The sequence below is a fragment of the Calcarisporiella thermophila genome (assembly GCF_041956535.1).
Source record: "Calcarisporiella thermophila strain CBS 279.70 unplaced genomic scaffold VTP21scaffold_3, whole genome shotgun sequence".
NCBI lineage: Eukaryota > Fungi > Calcarisporiellomycota > Calcarisporiellomycetes > Calcarisporiellales > Calcarisporiellaceae > Calcarisporiella > Calcarisporiella thermophila.
This window is the reverse complement of record NW_027192193.1, coordinates 1,159,688-1,178,327: the sequence shown is the minus strand read 5'-3', so window position 1 is coordinate 1,178,327 and position 18,640 is coordinate 1,159,688. Positions and strand designations below refer to the sequence as shown.

Genomic DNA, 18,640 nt, shown 5'->3' with positions numbered 1-18,640 from the left:
AATGACACGACTATTTTCGAAATTCACAAAGCAGGTTGCTCCTCCTCCGACCGACAAATCTGAATATCCATGGGCTAAATACCCGTTTAAGTCATCCATCTTCCCACGCTCGTTACATGCCGCGTGCCCTGTCTCTTCCAGCAGCTTAGAGCTTTTCGTGTTTGGTGGAATAGCCAAGGGCGATCTGCGCAAGGATTTGTACATTCTAGATGTTGGTAAGTGATATGAATTTTTCTTTTATTTGGATGGGTGGTACAAGATGCCAAACTTATTTTAACTGTTGATAGAATCGCTGAGCTCTGTCTCGTTTAGCTCGAGCGGAGATGTTCCAGCTGCGCGAATTAATCACACAATGGTCAATATTGGTGGTTACATATTGGGTGAGTGCAAATATAATGCCCGTCATTATTCACTTCATTTTCCTTATTATTCTGTTCTACTAGTGTATGGTGGGGATACTAAGAAGACTGCCGACGAGGACCTTTATATTCTCAATATAAGTATGTTGTGCAATTGTACACATAACTAAAAGACGCGTTTCTTACTAATATCTGATCCATATTAAGGCTTAAGACAATGGACAAAAGCTTTGATACAAGGTCCAAAGCCAGCCGCAAGACAAGGACATACAGCAACAGTCATTGGACCCTTTATGTATGTCTTTGGTGGAATGTCCAATAACCGCGCTTCAAACGAAATAGTTGTATTCGATATTCGATCGTGTATGTGTCATAAATTTTTTTCCTTTCATTTGTTTTGAATGGTTGCATTAATCTGCTATGATAGTACAATCACCTTCTCCCTCATGGCAATTTATTAGACCAGCCACGGAAGAGCTACCACCTCCCCGCTATGATCACTGTGCTTGTGAAGCGGATGGCAAGATATATATATTTGGTGGCACCGACGGAGAACAGGTGTTTAACGACGTTTGGTGCTATGATGCGCAAAAAAATTTTTGGCAAAAATTATCGACATCTGGTTTCGTGCCAACTCCGTGTTTTGGCTCCTCTGCAGCCCATGTAAAGGGAGTAATCTATATATTTGGAGGAAGAGGGAAGGATGGGAGTGAGCTAGGAGAATTATGGGCGCTAAAAATATCTAGTATGTATTAAAACTTTGCATTCAACCAGCGTTTCGACACATACATTTACGAATTTATATGTAAATAGATCGCAGATGGTTCAAGTTCAAGAATATGGGATCACCTCCTAATATGCGCAAAGGACACACTCTTAGTGTTCTTGGGGACCGTATTGTGGTGCTGGGTGGTGAGCCTGTAAAGCCCGATGAGCAGAACATTATCCATGTGCTTGACACTGCCAAAATAAAATATCCATCTGATTCCACGCCGCCAAACGGAAACGGTAAACATGCTTCGCTACACAGCTCCGGTGCGCTGCCCCCAGGTCACCCGCTTTCACCGGGAGCGGCGGAAGTGAATCGAGCAACCTTGGCTATAAGTCTTCTTGGAAACGGTGAAAGAGGGTCTTCCAATACCCCTATATGGGCACAAGCAGAAACAGATAGGCCATTAACAAGGCAGAGTGCGCTTCCGACTGCCGGTGGTAGACTTCATCCCATTAATCGTGTCTCAGCGATGCCGACATCGACAGAGATGGACAAGAAGCCGCCAATGCGGCATCAAAGTATGATGCCTGAGGCAATGAGGAGAAAGACTGGGAGTGGGTTTGATCCTAATAGACCATCATCACCGCTCGTGCATACTCCAGGGAATAACAATAGCAATCCCAGTGTATCTGGGGGTCCTCGAGTGCAGTCACTGGGAAAAGGGAATGAGGATGGGCTAAGGTATACACGGACAATGTCCCCTACAATGAGCCAGGATTCGAGAGGGCTTCATGCGGCTCCTTTCGCAAACCACATGCAATCCAAACATCAAAATGGCCCCCCACCACGACCATCTCGCGATGGAATTGATATTAGTAGTATTATCTCCGCCACTACACATGAAACAACAATCGAAGAAAATTCACATCTTCACCAGCAAACGCAGCAGCAGCAGCAGCAACATCAACATCAGCAACCACTTCAGAAAACTCGACGTTCTCCATCCGATATCGCAACCACCTCCGGCATTCCAGTAAATGAAAATGGGAGCGAAAAAGTAGTAAGAAACACACAGCAACCCCACGCCATGGAGGCCAGCTCAAATTCAGGGGTGGGGCGATCGTCGATAGCGTCCTCGCTTAGAAGCTTGACTCCAGATGGTAGAAGTGCTCCAGGAATAAATGGGAATTCAGAGGTTAGAGCTGAGACACCCATTCAAATTCAAGGTCAAAATGGGATAAAAACATCGAAACCTGCTTTACGACCATCGCAGATTTATTCTCAGAAACAAGAACAAGATCCGCAGTTGCAAAAGAAGCCCCAGTCCTCTGAGGCCCATTCTACCCGAATAGAAACGCCCCACCGGCAGAGTAACGGCAGAGCGCCTGAGAACTTTGAAGCTGAACGCCAAGAGTTACTAAAGGAGATCCGAATCAGAGATCAGAAGCTCGCTGAGTACAAACATAATGAACGCTGGTGGCGTGCAGAGGTGTCCCTGGCGCGTAAATCTCGTGCCTCTGAAATGTTCACCACGGAGGAAAAGGCAGAACTGAAGCAGCTGCTGGACCTTGGTGAAAAAGGAAGCGACAAATATCGCGTTGTTGATGCACTTGTCCAGCTGCAAATGGAACTGAAGCGAATGAAAAATTCAATTGCAACACAGGCCCAGATTGCCTCCAACAAAATTGGAGAGGCAGAGCAAATGCGGACTGTTGCACTTCAAGAGGCTGCATACTACAAGTCTCGGTTGGAAGCAATGAGAGCACGTGCTCCTGTGTCAGAGGAGATCGAGACAGCACGAACTTTGGAGCTGGAAAAGAGATTGGCCACAAGCCTGCGGGAATGTGAGCTTTTGCGTTCGCAGCTCGAGACCACAACGCGTCATTTGAAGCACGAACAATTTGCAAGAGGCAGTGCAGAAGAACGTGCAAACGAGGCGGGAACGAGGGCGGAAGAAGCGAGAAGAGCCCACGAGGCTGCCCTCAAAGAGCTCGAAGTGTTACACGAGCGCACTCATGCCGCTGAGGCGCTGGCAAGAGAAAACGCTTCCAGATTAGCAGACACGGATGCAGAATTGGTGCTTCACCGCTCTGGTACAGATTCACTAAGCGTCGAGCTGGAGCAACTTAGGCAGAAAGTAGAGCAGAGTGAAGCTGCGTTGACCAAGGCTAGTGCTGCTGCTAATGCCGCCGGAGCTCGGGCTGAGGAGGCAGAATCAATGTGGGCCACCGCCAAAGAGGAAGCCAAGCAACTCGAGATGGCTCTTGACGCTAAACAGACAGAACTCATCGCACGCGATCGTAAACTTGAACAGATACACCAGGATTTGGAACGTGCCCGACGGGATGCCGAGCGATCTGGGCAGCGCGCGGCTGAGCTGGAACGATTGTGGCGGAAGGCTAAAGAGGAGGCCGAGGCTATGCGTGCACTTGCTGAGCAGCGAAGCGCCTCGCCCTCCACTCGCTCCTTGCAGAATGATCGCACAATTGAACTTGAAAAACAGCTAGCATGTCTGCGATCCCTTCAAAAAGAGACACAATCAGCAGCGGATCGCGCCTCTGCAGAGCTTGCAAACGCTAAATCGCATATTGCATCGTTAGAGCGCCACGGCATGCAGACTCGCTCAGAGATCGTATCACTGAAGGCGCGCCTTGCTGAGGCAGTTGACGGGATTGCAAAGGCGAAGACTGCGCTTGAAGAAAAAGAAGCCGCTTTTATGGTTGTGAGTCGTTCTCTAGAAGAGGCCGAGGTCAGGGTAGGAATGATGCGCGATGCAATGGTACAGAAAGGCTTTACCGTTGATATTGCAGCCAACGGCGACCCTACCAATGACAGGGCCGCCTCCTTTATACAAAAGATGCATCAAGCGGAGGAACGGGCGCAAAAAGCGGAGAATGAGCTTGCGACGGCGACAAACTCGTTCCAAGATCGTGCGCGTCAGCTTGAGACAAACTATGAAGTGGCTATGCAACGTGTGCGTGAGGCTGAATCGATGCTTCATCGCGTGAAGATGGAGCTTGAACGCAACCTAGAAAATAACAGCGCACTAGCGGCGGAACTTGACAAACTCCGCGAGAAAAATCGAGAGCTTGAGGAGCAATTGTCGACCGTTTCGGACGCGCACGAACGCAGTCGGGAAGAGGTCGCGGCATTGCAGCGTCAAATCGAGGATTTGCACACTCGCCCACAAAGTGCCAGCAGCAGCAATAGTAGTAGCGAGGAGGAAATTAGCCGTCTTGTTGAGGAAAAAACCAAGATGGAGGTGGAGCGGAACGTCATCAATACTCGCCACTTGGAATTGAAGCGTGAAACAGCTGAGCTACAGGAAGAGGTGAAACGGCTACAGTGTGCTCTTGAGGAATCTCGTGCTGATTTGCAGGAATCGCTTCAACTGAATGAGCAACTGAATGCGCAGCTGGAGGCAGCAGCAAAGGATATAGACGGGATTGGCGGAGGAAACAACGAGGCACTAAAGCAAGAGCTTGAAGCATTGCGAGAGGAGAAGCAGATACTGGAAACACGATGCTTGGAAGCCGAGAAGAAAATCGGTTTGTTGTTTGACCAGCTTGACCAACATACCACAGGGAAAGCAGTAGAGCCAAGTGTGACCAGAGACCATCATTCCGCGGAGCCCCAAAATGTGTGCAGAGAAGAACCTTCGGCAGAGGTGGTCGAACGATACTCCTTGCAAAATACCAATTCGCAAGCAATAGGCTACGCAGAGGTTGAAGACCACCCCCCTCTCTCCCCCACCATTGATGCCCTCGCGGACGAAATAGAAATGCTACGAGCTCAGTGGGACGATATTGGTGGTCCTCTGGGGGACCAGCAAATCACCGCCAACTCTTCCCATCTCGAAGACTATGACATGCTCATGACGGAGTTGCAGTCAGCCCACGTGCAAGTTCAAATGGCACAACAGCAATTGGAGAAGCAAAAGGAGGCGGAGGAAAAGCTAAAAGAGGAGGTTGTGGAGGGTTACCAGGGAGGAATCGCGGATAAAACCGCCAGGCCAACCTCAACGTCCTCGATCGGCGTCCCAATGCTATCGGGAATGAATGCCAATGTGATGGGGGGCATTGTGCGTGCTGCGTCGCCTGTGCAACCGGCACCCATCTCTATATCTTAAAATGCGTCCAGGTTTTCGGTTTGACCTATTTTATACTTGGTTTTTTTATCTATAGTATTAGTTATTTTATTAATCTTAATCTAGTTTTTCTTATGGGCAATTTTGTTTTCCCTAAAATTTTTGTTTCTACTATTAGGCCACTCCTTTCCCCCTCCCCCTCTTCTCTCCACGAAAATACACTGTCGGTTTTATTGTGTCTATTTTACTCGACCTATATATATATCACAATTTCCTTCTCGCGTGTTTAAATATAAAGGTTCTTTAATACAAATGCATCCCTGTAGAAGTTGAAATATTAAGGAAATGAAAGCAGATTGGAAAACACAGAGGGGAAATATAATGTGAGGTGAAAGCTAAAAGAGAGTAAATGTCACTTTTATAAATCTCGAAAGTTATAAAGTACACAAGAAGGGCAAAGATTAGAGACAGATTAGGAGTCGTGGTTCCAAACGCTACTAGGTTAGGTTATGTTAGTAGGGGAAGTCTAAGATGGTCGCTCATTTAAATGGAGGATAGTGGCGGGTGCGACCCCAAATTGCTCCGGTGTTTTGATATCGAATTCCTTGCAAATAACCTTGATGAGCGCATAATGATGAATCTACCCGGTTCCTCATGTCATTTAGTCCCGCACAAGTCAGAAACTAGGAGAAGAACTACTTACGGCGTGCATGATACAAAACCAGAGTTCTCGTCCAAAACTCGTATCAAATGACATCTCCAGTTGGCTGACCGGATCCAGCGTGGCGCGTAGCCGAACTGGTGACTCGCACTGCATTCCGATGGCTTGCTGTGTTGTTGCGATAGCTGATTGAATTCGACGAATTTCTTCAATGGCTATCTCCTTGTCCTGCTCCATGGGGATCTATAAAACCAACAACGCATTAATAAAATTTTCCTTCGAGAACTTGAACAAGCCGAGCGTGCGCACTAACATTTCGATCCCGCCGATCGTAATTCACTTCGTCATGAGGGCTGCGATTAAGAAGGATGCGAAAATGATCTAACAAATGCCTTACGTGTTTACCGATAGTACTTTTCGGTACATAGACTGACTCGGCGGTGAAGGACGCAGAGGTTATCGATGAAAGAAGATTAATGCAGTCATCCAGGGTGGCAATAGCATGCTCGTGTAGATTCAAAGACATGGCGGGTTATAAAGGGGTTTAGAGTGAGGATTCCTGAGAAAGATATTAAGTAAAGCGCCGCCAAAATCTGCAGTCACAAGATCTTATCCTCTATAACCCCCAAAAATTTCAAGTTGATGGGTAGAGAGCTAATTTTCCAGAGAGCGCCAATACTGAAATATTTCCCATTTATCTACACGGATTTTCAAAACACACATTCTTTAAGAACGGCAACCACCGGGCTTAAAAAATCAAGACATACAAAATATAAAATAAGAATTACCAGAACATGGAATACAAACAGCGCAAGATGACTATGAAATTCAACCCAACAAAGATAGTGCTACTCTCATGATAACTGAAATCACACATCTGGCTAGAATGCCCACTCCTTCTATTATAATGGTCCCAACTGTATCAATTATTCTATCATACTCTTCGCTTTGAGTTTGAGTGAAAATCGCTCTGTTGTGTTCGGGCCGAGGAGTTCTTATGCGCCTTAGCCTCAAAGTATCGAGAACCTAATCGTGAAAGATCGGGTGATGATGACTTTCATTCCATTGATATAGATATTAATCGATCGCTCAACTTACTAGTCCATGCTTCCACACACCTGTTTTCTTTTCTAGCGAAAAATTCACATCTACGAAACCGTGGCGCTCATCAATATACAAGGGCTGGGGCAACTTGAAGTCGAAAAATCCATGTCCCTTGCGATAGCTTAACATCTCATAGCTAAGGGAGTAGGTAACTGGCGGCGAGAGCTCTGGGTGCGTATCATCTTGAACTAATGGCACAGCGTGCAGTTCCAAATCTTCGACAATTGAAAATATGCTGTGCACTCGCATCCGCCAGATAATTTCGTATTTTCCTGGAGGAACTCGTTTCATACAGCCTTGCACCTAAATAAGGGATTGTATTTCAGTCTCCTGTGGCATCTAACCAATGCTTCGAAAAAGTTTTACATCAAGCCAGCACACGGTGTTCAACTGAGCAACCTTGTTATAATTACTGTCAGATTCGTCAACGATTCGCCAGTAGTATCCATCCAGATGAGCTATTGTAAAATGTTCTGCTATTGACAATTCTAGTTTTGCTATCGAAAATAAAAGTTAGAATGCATTTTACAAAACACAAATGCAAATCCTTGCCCAAATTACATTTCTCTTTAAATATTTCCAGACAACTCTTGCTCTCTAGATCGTTTTTGTCTGGCAATGCAGCCTGGCCAAATCTCCGTAGAATCATCTCATGCCACAACAGATCCATGCGCACTACTTCCCGAAGAATCTTGCAAGTGCTCGCAACAACTGCAATGTCGGCAGGAGAGAGGAAGCAGAGGATATGGATGAGGAGCTCAAGGGGCATAGGCTCAAAAAGATTCCCCTGAGCTCCGGTTTGATTTTTAGAGGTGCCCTCAGACATCTTTTCTATTACTACTTTGCAGAGAACCAATGTCAGGTGGTAACTTAAAGGGTTTTCGCCAGGATTTTTCAACAAATTTGGCAATACGATCATAAAGCTTGTGAAGACAGTCACAACCTGCCTTGGCGATCGAGTTCTTAGAGCTCAAATCTTAGAACAGCGATCTAAAATGGGTTGATTTTTGGTGGGGAAAAAGACAAAGAACACAGTTTATTTACATGCAATTTGAATCCCACAAAGGGAACAGAGGGGGGAAAAAATATCAAAAATTTCAAAAAACAGGTAATATAACAAACACACTCGAAAATTGTGGACAAAAGTTGGGAAATTCGCCTCAAACGAAGCAATATCGGCATCCCACTTCTGCCGATCCATGCACTTTTCTTCCCAGTCTTTCACCTTCGCCCAATTGACCAATCCACACTACCTTCACAAAATTGCCAAAATCAAATGCAATGCCGTTGTGGCCCACAGACACTACGCGCCGAACGAAGGAGAAAGGTAGCATATGCTTTGCATCCAAGTCTTCGGTGCTTATCCATGATGAGGTAGGGATACTCAGCAAGGAAAACGGAGCCATTGTTGTAGGGGTGGAGGTAGGCGATGGCAAAGGAGGGGTAATGGTGCGCATTCGCTTGTGTGCACGTATCGAAGCATTCGTGTACCTACTACCCTTTTTTGCTTGGTGTCTCTCCCGTGACGGAAATGGCCATATCGACCTCCAGCGCCACAAAACCTTTGGCCCTCGCTGAATCCCCGCACGAGAATGATAGAGCTTATCCTCCGAGCCGGTAATAGGAATGACATGCACGTGAATATCTGGGAGCCGAAAGTCAACCATCCAGAATTCCCACTCGAAAAATGGCACCCCTTTCTGGACGACTCCCTGCTTCGTCCGCCTTGCTCCACACAACATCGAAGCATTTTGGCATAGAGCAATGGATCGTGCACCGTGCTGCTCAACTACTCCTAAAAAAACCACATCCAATTTTAAGCGTTGAGGCACTGTGCATGCTCCATTTTTATTTGCAATAGAACTAGAAGCTGGCGATGCGGGTGGGGTCGATTTTGGCGGAGGGTCGGTCACAGAAGAGGTCGTTGTAGAAGCAATGGATGCTGAAACTGCTGTGCTCATGCCAATCTCACTTGGGAAATTAGAGGCTGCAGCGCTCGCTTTTCGACGGCGCTGATATTGTCTTCGCTGGAAATCACGATTTCCCGCGCGCTCATCATCCTCGGTACTTTGGATGCGCCATATTCTTACGGTTTCATCCATGGAGCTTGATGCAACGAGCCAATGGGATCCACCGCTCTCATCATTGCCGTGAGTATTTTGCCGTGATGGGTATTTTTGCTTGCTATGGTAGGGAGTGAATCGCGTGATGACGATCTCGGTAATGGCACCTCGATGTCCCCTTCGATCCTCAATGGGATTTTCGTCTTTTACATCTCCTTTGCCACTCTCAGCCGAACCTGCTTCCCTGTTAGCCTCTGACTCTGGAGTCTTCCCAGAGACGGTGGTCGAGTGCCCATAAAACGCCGGAAATAAATCCGCGCATTTTGGCTTCCGCACGCCACCTTGACTCAGCACTGAGAGCGTTTCTCCACTTTCAAGATGCATCGCTCGCACCGAGCCGTCCATGGTGCCTATCACCACCAATCCCAAGGTCATTCCTAGCCCACCAAATGCTTCACCACAGTTTGAAGTAGGAGCGATCCCGCTCAAGCAAGTGATCGGGACTGTGCTAATGGAGGGTATCGAGTAGAGCTCTTTCCAGGCGGATTTGTTCTCTGAGAAAGGTTCATCCGAGGAGTAAGTTCGTTCCCAGCACGTGAGCGTTCCTTCTTTTCCTCCAATCAGGACCCAACTGCGTAAGCGTAGCGAGGAGGTCTGCTCCACTACACACAGCGCATTGACACCCCCTTCTCTTCTTTCTTCGTAGACACATTCGCCAGTATTCAGGTCCCATTCCCGGATCCACCCTGCTCGATCCGCACAGATGAGATGATTCATTGGCCAAAGAGTTCGCCCCGATGAGGAAGTCGCAGATTTCCACGAGCTAGCAAAGGACATGAATGTGACTCGGCGGTCGCTATCAGCTCCCTCCAGTACAGAGGTATTCAGTTCGCGAAAGAGAACACCAGTACGCAGACCCCAGATTCGAATCACTCCATCATCAAATCCTGCAGCAAACCATTTTCCATAGCGATCGACTTTTGCACAGCGAACAGAAGAGCGGTCCAGCTGTCGATGCTGCCGCAATAAAGAGGAGGCCGAGTTGAGAGATAGCGAACTGGAAGGGGAAATTTGCTTGCTAATCCGCGACACTACCTCGTTTGCGCAACCAATCCAGTTCGCACGCCCGCAGCCCCTTGGGCATCCCATTTCTACCATTCTATCCAACCTTCTCATCCATTTTCCAGCCAGAGAATCCCACGCTACTATCTGTCCATCCAGTCCGCACGACACTATCGCTGCAGCATCGCTACTTGCCTCCAAACACTCAACATCTGCAAAATGTCGCCCCTTTAAAGTGATAACACGCACCGATGGATGGAAAGTATCTGGCTCTAAAGTGCCGGATGTGGGCCATGTAAACCATTTGTTCGACCTTTTGCGCGGCTCTCCAGCTTTTCCATTCTGTTTGCTCGGCTTCGTTTTATTTCTCATAAGAAAAATCCGATACAGGACGAATGTGACCACGAATCCTGCAATCATTACGGGACCATAGATTCGCCATACCCGTGCTAACCATGCGTAGGACGTTAACGCAAGTTCAATCTCCCTAGACTCTATCCCCACATCGTGCAAAGAAACTTCTACAGGAGGCGGCACAGCCAGGATTCGCAACTCGTCAGAATGGTGCAGTCCCATGTGCTGCCAAAATTGGGTTGCGATTTTCTCGCGATTTCGTGGCGGAATGTTGATTAGCAACTTGACAGATTGAATCCAGCGGTTAATGGAGGAGGAAGGCTCCCCATTAGACATGCTGTGAATGATGGCGACAAAAATGATCAAAGAAACAATCTACAAGCCAAGATAAAACATAAGAAAAATAATGGAAAAATACTCAAATCATAGAGTCCTTAAATCAAAAACATACCACTAGCAGGCTCACCATGCGTGCCATCCACACATTTCGAAACCCGATTAGCCTCTCTTGCTCAGCAGCTGAAGCACGACGCTTCTCCATTTCCGCTGATCCACCGTTCCTTTCAGTCTGCTCATCCTCAGCGCGCTTGGTGGATGCCTCCTGAATATTTTTAGCAACCCGACGATCATGCAAATCGGACAGCTCAAGGCGACGTATATCAACTGATAAGACAGTAAGGAAAAAGGTCATTTGTAGCGCGAAATCAGTAACCAGCGCTGCAGAGGCCAAAAAGCAAAACTCGCGCACGCTAGGTAGCCCGATCATAGCTCCAAGCATGAGTACAATAAGCTCAAATATTAGGGTGGTTGAGATCGGCACTCCAACATTTTTTACGCCTAAGGTAAAGTGGTGCGCAAAAATAAGTTTGAGCCATAAATAAAAAAATGGAGAGTGCAGGTAAAAATGCTTACCAAGTCCAACGCGCTCCTTCACTGGCAAATCCACCGAAGTAGCCACAATTGCATTTGTCAGGATAAACATATTCTCCACTCCAACGACAATTGTAAATATCAAGAAACATTCCCTATTAAACACAAAAATAAAGTTAGTGTTAAAATTGGAACCCTATGACTATATGTTGAAAAAAGTGTTTACCATGGCACATAAATGAGACGAATTCCCACCATAGAACAGATGGAGATAGCAATAATAGAAGCCGCAAAAATTACAGCTACCGCCATGCACCCAAGTCCGAGCTTAGATTTGACGAGATGGGCACGTGCTCCGAGTGCTCGTGAGGTATAGGAAAAAACTGCTCCATAGCTAAAAATCAATACGGCAAAGTCGAAAGACATGCGACTAGGCAGTTTTATCTGAAAAGTGCATAAGTCAGTGAGCAAACTGGATATCAGACGATAAAATATCGAGATAATGAATCGTGCAAACATAATATTCACCTTGGTAAACCAAAAATAGCTAATGTCATCTTCTTCCAGTATTCTTTCTGGCAGCCTAATACTCATATTAAACTCCCCGACTTGCTCTAATATATCATTCCAGATCTCGTCTACTTGAGGATATGTTCCGTTCAAGAAGAAGCTCATTCTGACATCCTCTATTCTTGGGGGTATTTTTGTCGCTCCCTCGGAGATCCCTCCCAACACGTACCACAGGGGAAAACAAGACATATCAGACTTCTCGTCCTGACAGTTTTCCAGAGCTGAGCTCAAGGTTTCCATGACGTTCGTATCCGATTGTATTCGATCCGGGTCATAGTTCCAATAAGCAAGGGGCGAAAGCACTAGACACTGTTGCGAAGGGGTGCGATAACAAATGGATTCCAACGACAGTTCATCGTCCTCATCATATATTCGAATATGGCTTAAAGCATCATATATCTGCCATGTTTCTAGCATAATCTCCTTGGGCGTCATATCTTCATGTACTTTAAGCACCAACTGCTCCACCCGCAAAAGTTTTGAATAATTGTCTAGATGGGTGTCTGATGGGCGCCCAGTGACCTGCCATGTAGGAAACGGCCATAGATATGCTGCTCCACTAGTTGTATCAAACCAGTAGGTAGTTATGGCTGGCCAAAACATGAGCACAATGACAACAACAGAGCTGACGACGATGAGGGCTTGGTGTGATGCACATGTTTTTCCATAATTGTAAAAAAGCAGCGAGAGATGGTCTATTCTTTTTGAAAGGGACTGAGTAAATCGCATAGCTAAAGGATTCAAAGGTTAGTTTGCTGGCAGTAACTCGATCAAACCAACACCATCCATTGAAAACTAATGCTTCACCTTGGTTAAAATTAGAATTGATTTCGATCGGTTACATGAATAATTACAGTTTATAAATTTAAAGGAGTACGATTCAGGGGGAGTAGCAAGCGAGAAATCGAAGAAGTTAAAGGCACCACAAGGTGGAGCAATGGAATTTGATGTAGCAGAGGATAATAAAGAAGGGGGGGATCTAAAGATATATCGTGCTCGTATGCACACCGATGTTTGCGGAGATGGTGTGGAGAACAAGGTTATGGGTGCGGAATTCGATCAGGAAAGAACAATGGGAATCAATAGGGGCATTCGATGTGTGCGGTATAGTGCTCCATAAATATCGGAAGTAGAGCTATATAATAGTATAGAGTAAAGTGTGAATTTCTGCTGACGTCGACTTTAGGCAAGAAATGCTGCAGGTGAAACTCGGGGTTAAAAAAGAAAAGGGTGAACCATTTTGCCTTTTGAAAAGCGGAAGTTGAGCAAAGGGATTGGCTCGCAGAGCAAGGCTTGATTACTTTTCTGAATTCTTAGTTTTTCTGTTTTTCTTTGCCCAATCCACGCCCCTCTATTATAAGAGCAGGAGCGGGCCTTGCACCGTCGGTTCCCAAGAATTTCTGACAGTTTGTCCACCATGCAGCCCGCTGCCGAGAACAGACTGCAGATGGCAAGGGGGTATGTTCCCTCGAATGGGGAGAGCCAGAGTGTTTTGTCCACCCATTTTGACACTTATTATCTGGAGGAACAATATAAAGCCCCATCCAAGCGATTATATATTATTAATGTCTTTTTTTTTTTAAATACATGTCCAAACCATTATATAAATCCTAAATCCCTGAGAGTTTCCTAGTGGAAAGGGGAATTCAAGAGGGTCAGATTCGGCGCCGCACAACATTGTTCTTCGCTTTGGATGACGCTCTAGCCAAATCGACCTCTATACCGAGCAATTTGTGAGCAACACGACCAAAGCGGTCCAGGATAAGGGACAGTCAATGCATACTATTTTCAATTTATTGCAAAAAACAATTTGGTGCCGAATTTATGGGATATTCAATAAATAATATATCTGGTGGCTTAGTAGTTCAACTTTTAGTTATATTATCTACGCCAGCGGGAGAGGGAAGGTCGCCGGCGGGGGAAACGAGGAGGGAGTGTAATGATAGGTATCATGGAGGGTCTTATAGCAAGAACATAGAGAAAAATAGCCGATTAATTTTCTTTAAATTCCCTTGGTTCTGTATAAAAATGGGTTATTTTACCTCCCATGTGCACATTGAAACGGAAATACACATTTAGCAAGGGCAGCTATAAGAGTTCTGCATTGTCCTGGTGTGAGCAAGTCGTTAAACATGATAGCACTACGACAGGCTTTGGAATTCGCCAAATCCAAAATCCCTCGCGGGCAATCATGCAATCGACTAACCCAGGCTAAGTTGTCGGCATTGATAGTTTTATCACTTGAACCAACGGGTGCCAAATATTCACTCGCCTCCTCTAACCAATGGATATGCTGTCTCACGAGATCATATACCAACCGTGGCTCTACTACGCATCGATCAATTATCAATGACGGTAAATGTGTTATTGATACAATTGCATCTCCCCGCAATAGCAAATCGGCATCTTTCTGTGAGAAATGCCGCGAAGTGGAGCGCTCTACTGCGTGTTTCTCCTTCACCTCGAGTCCAATTCCAAACTCCCAAAATTGGCCGATATAGCTCTCCACCAAACTAGCCTCCCGTGCTGTCATACTAATTTCGAGTGAGGGCTCGAGTCTAACCCGCCTGGGAGCGGCTAACTCCTCCAGCAAATTCTCAACTCGGATTCGTTCATCAGCAGCATGCTGATCCACGAGGACTACAATCGAATCTGGTAGAAGGCAAGCAATGAATTTAGAATCTATTTGAGCAATGACCTCTGCCTGCTCCAGAGCTTCCTTATTGAGACGTATGGGCAAAGGATTTGAGATCTGTGCTTCCTTTTGCTGAAAAAATTTGCTTGTTGTAATAGATCCAGCACCACCTGTGAATGATTTTAAGCTAGTGGTAGAGATATCGAAATTCGGATTGGAGTCATGGTGAGAGTCCTTTTCGTCCGAACTGGTCGAGACAATAGACGGCTGATACCCCAACATTGGCACAGAAAGTTTGTAGTCTTCCTCTTGAGAACTCGGCGGGGGTGTTTGGAAAAGCCCACGTTCAAAAGCCGTTGGACATAGCGTTTGGAGAGCCCTTGTCTAAAAAAAAAAACACTTTTTTAGTATGGAGTGCCGAAAGGAATCACGAAAATGACCATCACTTACTTTTTTACTCTCTTCTAATGGTTCAACACCAGGTGTTTGTGTTTGCCCTCCAACTACATTAATTTTATCAGAAAAATTGCCATCCAGCGAGCACATGGCTTTATACTGCGATTGTGTCAAGTAATCATTCTCTAACAGGAAACCAGCAACGAGGTGCTGGAATATGGAAAGAAATTTTGCAATATTCTATAATAAATATAATAATAGTTTTAGAAGGGAAACACACAATATTACTGAAGAATGCACTTGAACCTCAAATTCTATAATTGTTTTAGTAGGGTCCCTACATAAATCGTATTCAGATGGAGGGCATATCACATTCAAGATAAAGATTGGATATCTCTCTTGAATCTTTTTCGTTTGATCGGATTCATAGGCAATGTTCGGATGGCAGTTCTCAGAGAACCATGACTTAGTTGGCTAAAAAAAGTACGTGTCCACATAAATACTAGATATGCCAAATGCTCTGTAAATGGTATGACTGCAACAAACAAAATTTCCTACCTGCTTCAAAAACAAACTCTGTGCAAAAAGCTGGTTGATAAGCTTATGGAAGCTGGTATGAGCGACATGTCGATAATTAATATCTATGGAATGGAAGCAGTTTGTCGAAAATAGACTATATGGATATATCAAAATGAAAATACATACATAAATATTGATGGTACTAAAAGTATAATATCAATTAGTTCAAGGAAGGAAAGATTCTGAAAAAGCAACATTCCGAAATCGATTGCATACCTTTGTGTAATATCCTCTGGTTGACATAAATCCATGGATTCGTATATCATCTCGCTCCAGCTCTACTCTCTTCATTCCTTTGGCGAGTGGTGCGCCAAAAATTTGACAGAATGTGGTAAGCATCGAATCTGACTGCAGTATAATCATATATTAGCACAAAAACTAACTTGGTTTAATAATGGAAATATCTACCTTTTGCGTTTTCAACAATCTAGTATTTCGTGTTTGATCTTCTAATGTGAAGGTGACGGATGGAAAGGCCAATGCAAGTGTTTCAAGAGCCCGTCGAATACTATTGATCTCGTTTTCTAGAGAGAGGCCAGAGGAGGAAAGCTTTTTCCGACGGATAGGAAACTAACCCAATTCATCACAAAAGACATTGAGCGCAGTTTTTGGATTCAGTGTAGTTCATAAAAGTCTACCTTATAGAATAAGTCCCGCACAATCACTCGTGTACCAGACTTGGGTTGCCCCCAAGCACGCGCAGGACCATACTCTAAAACGTTTCCATTCTAATCCATAAAAAATATATTGAAAAGGTCAATAAATCTCAATCATGAAAGCACGAGCCATGCAAAAAATATTTACTTTTACAATAGACATGTAGGCCGTATATGACCCTTTATGCTTGCTTGAAACCTCTAGTAAGGCCACATCCGAAATACTTGCCAAGGCTAAACGAAAAAAATAATTGTTAGAATATAAGCAACTCACTAGCAATCCACCCGGAGCTGACTACCTTCACCTCGAAACCCAAGTGTGCGTATTTGGAGTAACTCCTCCATAGAGGAGAGTTTAGACGTAACTAAATGTCATAGCAGAGATAAATTTAGAAATGGAGGCCCAAATTTACAAAACAAACTTACCATATCTCTCTCCAATACGTCTCAGATCTATTGGTGTGATCCCGTCACCATTATCAGTTACTTGCACGACATAGCTACTTAAATCAACAAGAATTTCAATGGTGGTGGCATTGGCGTCCAGCGCTAATGATAGAAGCTCATATTAATTCTATAACTCTAATAAGAGAAAAAAAGTTATGACTATTTACCATTTTGAACAAGCTCTATAATACATTGCTTGACTGAAGTAATTGTCAAAGATCTGGTAGAAATGATAAGCAACAAAGTGTGGCAAATGTAATTATTCGGATTAGCATGGGTTGCTAAATTAAAGAATACAGAAAGCTGAAAAAGATTAATAACTTACGCTCTTAATTGTCTGATCACTTTGTCATTTAATTTTTTTACAGTTGACATTGGAGCAGCATTATAAACTGATACACAATGAGGTCTATAGGATATAAAATGAGAAGTTGGATATATATTACAAGTATGGAAAATACCAGTCACAAAATGTCTTATGGAAGACGACAGTTCGAATAAACTTTCCCTTAATGTGATATGATTATACCAATATTTTACAGTGCATAAATATATACCAAGTTAAATGAAAATCATCTGAAAGGTATAGAAGCGAAAGTCAAAGGAATCCTACCCATGGCCAAATCCGGCTTCAACTTCTATAAATATAAGATTGTATTGTAGAGTTCTCAATGGATAATTAAGTCCTCGGTAATATAAGATATAAAGTACCTCCGGAAAGTTTTGGGGCACCTCTTTATTTTTAATAAATTGATCATATTTCCTGAAAAATTTCTATTTCAAATAAATACTATTTATTTTTTAAAAACTATCTGTGCCTGCTTTCACGATGTTCACAATATGGACTAGTTGCAACTTTACATGGATATACCGATTTATTATGAAAAATGAAGTGGGACAGTTTTGACCGATATAAACCGGGGTAGACTTGTACCCTTGTAGCTCGATATCTAAAGGTGACTACGGCTCAAAAGTTGCTCCATATTTTCTGCTAATCATACTCCTATTTATTTTATAAAACAAGCCCTATGCCTCGAATCACTCCAAGTAAACGTGCTCGCGTATCCGTCCCCCTCGAATGGGATACTCAACACGCGAAATTGCCGCCCGAGAAGGCATTGGAAAAAGTAGCGTGGCGAGAATACTCTAGAATAAAGAGAATACATCAAACAATCCTCCAAGAAAGAAAATGAGTCTCCCTCGAAAATTATCCAGCCGTGGTGAAAATAGATTATATAGAAGCTTGGCGACGGGAGAGTGTAAGAACGCAGTCAAGGCGCAAGAACTTTGGAACGAGACAACTGAGGAGGTTATTTCCGTGAACACTGTTCGTGAAGCACTCCATCGTAATGATTATGTAGCTAGGATCAAGAGAAAAAACCTTTTCTATCGAAAAGGCATCGCCTTAAGAGACTGGCATTTGCACAGAAATACAATAGTTGGACCGTTGAAGATTGGAGCCGCGTCATATTTTCGGACGAGCGCTAAATACGCATCTTTGGCAATGAAAGGCGAGAGTGGTTCTGGAAGAGCGTAATGGACCACTACAAGAGCGTCATATACAGCCAACGATCAAACACGGTGGCGGGAGTATTATGATGTGGGGATGCATGACTTCATACGGCATTGGAAGGGCATGTCGTATAATAGAAAATCTTAACGCTGAAATATATTCAAGAATCCTCAACCAAGAGATGATAGCCACGCTTCAACTGAATAATCTCAGCAAACAAGAAATAGTATTTCAACACGACAACGACCCCAAGCACAAAGCCAAACTCATTGATCAATGGTTTGAAAACAACCAAGTCCAATTTCTCGATTGGCCTTCACAATCACCAGATCTCAACACCATCGAAAATTTATGGGCTGAGCTAAAGGGACGTCTGAGGAGCAGACTCCCAAAGATAACGAGTCAGGATGATCTGTGGGAAAAGGTGAATATTATCTGGGAGTCATTCACTCAGGAGGATTGTATGAAGTTGATCCGCACGATGCCAGAACGGATCCAAGCTGTTATTAAGGCAAAAGTAGGATATACTAAGTGGTAGTCGGAGAGCACTTTATTCATACAAATTATTGAGT

The 18,640-nt window shown here is 44.5% G+C and overlaps 6 protein-coding genes across 6 annotated transcripts; 2 read left to right on the top strand and 4 right to left on the bottom strand.

Moving 5' to 3' along the window:
- Position 1: 1 nt before the first annotated feature.
- On the top strand, positions 2–5,200 carry VTP21DRAFT_7375 (uncharacterized protein; the record flags this gene model as incomplete). Its single annotated transcript, XM_069398109.1, has 6 exons — positions 2–215; positions 288–380; positions 444–500; positions 567–722; positions 787–1,104; positions 1,173–5,200. 6 exons carry the CDS (start codon positions 2–4, stop codon positions 5,198–5,200), a joined length of 4,866 nt encoding a protein of 1,621 aa, XP_069255602.1.
- Positions 5,201–5,684: 484 nt separating this feature from the next.
- On the bottom strand, positions 5,685–6,345 carry VTP21DRAFT_7374 (uncharacterized protein; the record flags this gene model as incomplete). Its single annotated transcript, XM_069398108.1, has 3 exons — positions 5,685–5,798; positions 5,862–6,062; positions 6,133–6,345. The coding sequence occupies 3 exons, from the start codon at positions 6,343–6,345 to the stop codon at positions 5,685–5,687; spliced, it is 528 nt and encodes a 175-aa protein (XP_069255601.1).
- A 302-nt stretch (positions 6,346–6,647) lies between these two features.
- Positions 6,648–7,749, bottom strand: VTP21DRAFT_7373 (uncharacterized protein; the record flags this gene model as incomplete). The annotated part of the gene is made up of 4 exons (XM_069398107.1): positions 6,648–6,845; positions 6,918–7,226; positions 7,290–7,420; positions 7,485–7,749. The coding sequence occupies 4 exons, from the start codon at positions 7,747–7,749 to the stop codon at positions 6,648–6,650; spliced, it is 903 nt and encodes a 300-aa protein (XP_069255600.1).
- Positions 7,750–8,083: 334 nt separating this feature from the next.
- VTP21DRAFT_7372 (uncharacterized protein) lies at positions 8,084–12,571 on the bottom strand (the record flags this gene model as incomplete). Its single annotated transcript, XM_069398106.1, has 5 exons — positions 8,084–10,777; positions 10,854–11,239; positions 11,315–11,427; positions 11,499–11,716; positions 11,801–12,571. The coding sequence occupies 5 exons, from the start codon at positions 12,569–12,571 to the stop codon at positions 8,084–8,086; spliced, it is 4,182 nt and encodes a 1,393-aa protein (XP_069255599.1).
- Positions 12,572–13,880: 1,309 nt separating this feature from the next.
- VTP21DRAFT_7371 (uncharacterized protein) lies at positions 13,881–16,930 on the bottom strand (the record flags this gene model as incomplete). Its single annotated transcript, XM_069398105.1, has 13 exons — positions 13,881–14,861; positions 14,928–15,113; positions 15,180–15,347; positions 15,432–15,514; positions 15,579–15,594; positions 15,669–15,800; positions 15,861–16,022; positions 16,091–16,180; positions 16,257–16,342; positions 16,408–16,473; positions 16,535–16,657; positions 16,723–16,775; positions 16,881–16,930. 13 exons carry the CDS (start codon positions 16,928–16,930, stop codon positions 13,881–13,883), a joined length of 2,196 nt encoding a protein of 731 aa, XP_069255598.1.
- A 1,319-nt stretch (positions 16,931–18,249) lies between these two features.
- On the top strand, positions 18,250–18,606 carry VTP21DRAFT_7370 (uncharacterized protein; the record flags this gene model as incomplete). The annotated part of the gene is made up of 1 exon (XM_069398104.1): positions 18,250–18,606. One exon carries the CDS (start codon positions 18,250–18,252, stop codon positions 18,604–18,606), a length of 357 nt encoding a protein of 118 aa, XP_069255597.1.
- Positions 18,607–18,640: the final 34 nt, after the last annotated feature.